Source organism: Pediculus humanus, genomic scaffold (genome assembly GCF_000006295.1).
Source record: "Pediculus humanus corporis 1103172107642 genomic scaffold, whole genome shotgun sequence".
NCBI classification, from domain to species: domain Eukaryota; kingdom Metazoa; phylum Arthropoda; class Insecta; order Psocodea; family Pediculidae; genus Pediculus; species Pediculus humanus.
In genome coordinates, this window is record NW_002987253.1 from 338863 (window position 1) to 343602 (window position 4740).

Sequence of the window (4740 nt, forward strand, 5' to 3'; positions counted from 1 at the left end):
AAACGAAAGAGGTAATTGTATTATTATTTTTATTATTATTTTTCCGGTTGTTCCGGGAAAAGTTTTCGGGAAGCGTGTGGAAAACAAAAACACAAACGACAACAACCCTGTTTTCCAAAAAAAAAAAAAAAGAAAGAAAACGTTTAAAAATTACGTACGAATAATATTATCGTCCTTTGGTCGGTCGTAGTTATTATTATTATCGTGAGGTAGAAAATTTTTGTGTAAAAACCTATGAAACCAGGTAGGGAGATACGCGCGTACAACACCCCCGGTAAAATTATTAAAAACAAAAACAACAACAACGATTTCAAGGTCAGTAATAACTTACCATTTCGTTTGTTATTGTTTTCTCATTGTTGTCGCGCCATCATTCTCTTAACAGTTTCTACTAATGTTAAAAGTATTTTTTAAGGAAAACGAAAAAAAAAAAAAATTTTTTTTCTTTTATCTAAGGGGGGTTTTTTGTGTGACTAACGACGCACAAACACAAACACAAACGCAAATACGTACTCATGGGCACGGGATAAGAAAAAAATGAATTTTTCTTAAAACTCGTGCGACGTGTTGTGTTGTGTGTCGTCCGAATCACGGCAACGACGACGACGACGGCAACGACGAAACAACCGACGACGACAACAACAACAACAACAACAAAAAGGTTACGGAATGTTTTGATAAAATAGTGATAAAAAAATTTTTACAGTGAGTGGTTAGTTAATGTTTGTGCAGAAAAATATCGAAATCGAGTTGTCGACTGAACAAAAACGAAATTTAAAAATAAAAAAAAAATTTTTTTCATCGATCGTTTGTCGTTGTTTGTGTGATTACGTAATTTGTTAAGACTTAATTAAAAATAATAATAATAAATATTGTTTGTTGTATATCCATCACTCGTGTAAAAATTATAAAATGTCGGAAGAAGATGAAATTTATTCGGATTATACAAACAAATTACAAAACGATTACAAAGATAATAATAATTATACGGAGGATGGTCAAGACGTGGTAGGAGAATACGACGATAAATTTATATTAAACGATATGTTAATACAAGAAGAAGGGGAGGAGGAAGAAGATGGGGATGGAGATGGAGAAGAAGACAATTCGAATTATGAAATACTTGGGGATAAAAATTACGCGTCGGAATGTATTTTTCCAACAGGTGTCGTAGACAAAACCGTCAGCGGTAACACCATCGTCACTAACAACAGCAACATAATAACCAACAGCGGTATGATAAACGGTTACGAATGCGACAACGAATATAAATTAGTAGAATTAGGTAGAATAGATTCTTCATCTGGTTATTGCGGATTTGGCATACTTCCGGGAGGTCAATCCGTGTATCCGAATTATATGCAACACGGGTATTCTCATCACGTCAGGCACCCCGGAGACATATATCAACAGGAGTGCGGAGGTTATTATCCGGTTCAATCTCAACCTGTATGGCAAAATGATATACAGCCTACCAGGTGTGAAATTTACAACGATCCTAGAGAAATTACAAAAATGGGAGGAGGAAATGAAGATGCATCAGTGACACCTTCAAGTAGTACAGGTACATCAATTTATTACCAAAAAAAAAAAAAATTAAAAAATTTCTAAGGTAGCCAACGAAAGAATAATAAAAATAGACTCTCCAAAATGATAAATAACGTCCTAAAAATTAAAAATTAAGGTTGAATTTAAGGTATATCAAATTTAATAATAATAATAATAGTACTAAAATGACTTTTCTCTGGATAAAAAAAAAAAAATGAAATGAATGAAATCACCTGTAATGTTTATCATATGGAGAAAAAAAAAGATTTCGGGCCACGCGTTTTTTTTCAAAAAAAAAAAATAAAAATGGCGGGAAGAAGTAAAGTGGGTAGGGGGAGGGGGAGGAGGTGGAAAAAGATTTTAAAATTTTTTTATGTTTAATAAAATTAAAATAAATTCCCCCCCTAAAAAAAAACAAAAACATGTACATGTACGAAAAAGAGAAATTTTTAACGTTTCACCTTCTCTCTCTCTCTCTTTCTCGCCTCTCCCCCTTAATTCTCTCATTCTATCTCTTTCTTTCTTTTATTAGTTTTCCCTCCGCTAGATCGCGCGCGCGCACACACACGTAAAAAAAATTAAAAATCACGAGGTAACTTATTCTTATGCGTGATGTGTTTATGTATGATCAACCACAATCGAAAAAATAAAAATTTTTTTTTTCCTCCCACTTGTAAACGTTTCAACGTCCATCCATTTTTTTTTCTCGATTACCACGCGTACCAACCATTCATTTTTTTCTTTTCTGAATAAATTTTTTAATTAAAAAAAAAAATGAAAAAAAAACATCTTTAGTTTTCCTTACTTATTTTTCCGATTATGTAATCTTATAAGTACGACAAAAGAATACAAAAAAAAAAAGAAAAGATTATGAAAAGAAAAAGCAGAAGATTTTTTTTTTTTTTTAAGGGGGGAGGATAAAATGATCCTTCATTGAATTTTTCACCGTGAGAAAATATACACATTTTTTTCCTTTTTTTTTTCCTTTTACGGAAAATTTAATTTTATTTCATTCAATTTTCGATAGTAGTGAAAAAAAATTTTTTTTTTTTTTTTCATTGTTCTAATAATAATTGTAATAAAAATTACGATGAGAGAGAAAGAGAGAGTGAAAGAGAGAGAGGGGGGAATAATCGTAATGGCAAAATAATTTTTTTTTTTTAAGGTACCGAATAAAAATTCAGGTATAATTTAAAAAAAAAAAAAAACTCTCCTATGAATCATTTTTATTTTTTTTGTTTCTCCGAGTTTATTATTATTATTATTATTATTATTATTAAAAATTTAAAAACATTTGTGTTAATTATTATTTTCTGTCAGGTACGAACCAGGTAACTATTTAAATAGATTGATGAATTCAAAACCGGTTTTTTTTTTAGTTATGGTGGTCACGGAAAAAAATCCCTCGGGTATTTCGATTCGAAAATTTAGATTTTTAATTGAACGATTTGCGTCGGTTAAGTACCTACCAACCTACCTATCAACCTTAAACCTTAGCAGGAAGTACCTTGAATGTTTTTAACGTGGGATAAATAATAGAAAATTGTTTGTTTTGCAGATGTTTTCACTCACTCAGTAGATGCGCATCCGGCAACGGTCACCTCAGCATCGCAAGGACATCAAAAACGTGCAAGAACTGCATACACGAGCTCACAATTAGTTGAATTAGAAAAAGAATTTCACTACAATCGCTACCTGTGTCGTCCGAGAAGGATAGAATTAGCAAATCAATTGAATTTAACGGAAAGACAAATAAAAATATGGTTTCAAAATCGTAGAATGAAATATAAAAAAGAACAAAAACCAGGGGATAAACCCGCGAGCCCTTCGAGCGTGACAAATTCGGAAAAACAAAGTCCGAAAATGTCACCAAACGTCGTCGATTATCAGGAAGACCATCAAAATCATCACCTCGAGCATCATTATCAATCAAATAATAATTATCATCACCAGGAAGTGACCGAGAGCGAAATTTCCAGAACGAATGATGAAAAATTGAAAATTCATTTCGATAAAGACGTCGACGACGTCGTCGTCGTCGTCGCGAACGACGATGTTGTTAATCACGACGATTTTAACTACGGCAACGAAACGAAAAAGGTACATTGTGACGACACTTCCGGTTTTTACAACACTTCCGTTAATTATTTTAACGGTTTCGAAAGTTTTTACATGCAAAACGATATCAATTTACATTCGACCGCGTCTTTAAAAATAGGAGAAAACAATTACGAAAAAACTTAGCGTGTTAATTATGAAAAAATTAACGCACAGCCTTCTCGAAAAAAGCGCGTTTGAAAAAAAGGCGGGAAAATTTTCAAAAATCTTTCCCCTTGACGGCGGAAAAAAAAAAAAATTTAATTATTTTTCGAATGATTTTCATTTTTGTTTTTCTTCCGGAAACAAATTTTTTTTCATCGAATTTTATTTTATTTTTTTATTTTTTCCATATTAAAAAAAAAAAAAGTTTAGTAATAGTAATAATAATAATAATAATAATAACAAAATGAAATAAAAAAAAAAGCGGGTAAAATGAAAAGAATCCATCTTGGATTTTTAAGAGTTTTTAAAAAAAAATAAAAGATTATTTTCTTTTTGGAAAAGTTTAATCAAGTTGAAAAAATGACTTTTTTTTCCAACAGAGAAAAAGAAGGGAGTTTTTTTTCCAAGGGGGGTAAGGAGGGCAGGGGAGGAGGAGAAGGCGGCGGAAAGATATGGGAAACGAAAAACAGAGAGCGGGGAGGCGGTAGCAAGGGGGAGGGAAAAGACGCGGACGAATGAATGAACAGTGTGAGAAAACCTTATAAGAATCATTAAAATCACTTTTTTTTCTTCCTTTTTTCCATTGAATCAAAACCATTCTTTTAATATTTTCCTTTTTTTTTTTATTCCTACAAGATTAAAATTTAAACAAAAAAAAAAAAGAAAAAAGAAAAAAAACCGATGAAAATGATTTTTTATCCTTTTTTTTTTCTTCTTCTTATCCAACAGAAAGAAAGAGAAAGAGAGAGAGAGAGAGACAGAGAGATAAAAAAAATTTTTTGATAATAAGAAATTGAATAAATGGTTTCAGCATGTACAAATCGTTTTACTTTTATTTCTCCCTTTTCGTTCCCTTTTTTTTATAAAAAAATATTTCTTCTGCTTCTCTCTCTCTCTCTCACTCACTCTCTTTCTCTCTCTCTCTCTCTC

At 31.6% G+C, this 4740-nt stretch overlaps 1 protein-coding gene across 1 annotated transcript; it reads left to right on the plus strand.

Annotated features, from left to right (window-relative positions):
* Nucleotides 1-912: 912 nt before the first annotated feature.
* Nucleotides 913-3792, plus strand: Phum_PHUM266790 (Ultrabithorax, putative; the record flags this gene model as incomplete). The annotated part of the gene is made up of 3 exons (XM_002426608.1): nucleotides 913-1046; nucleotides 1188-1564; nucleotides 3107-3792. 3 exons carry the CDS (start codon nucleotides 913-915, stop codon nucleotides 3790-3792), a joined length of 1197 nt encoding a protein of 398 aa, XP_002426653.1.
* Between the last annotated feature and the right edge of the window lie 948 nt (nucleotides 3793-4740).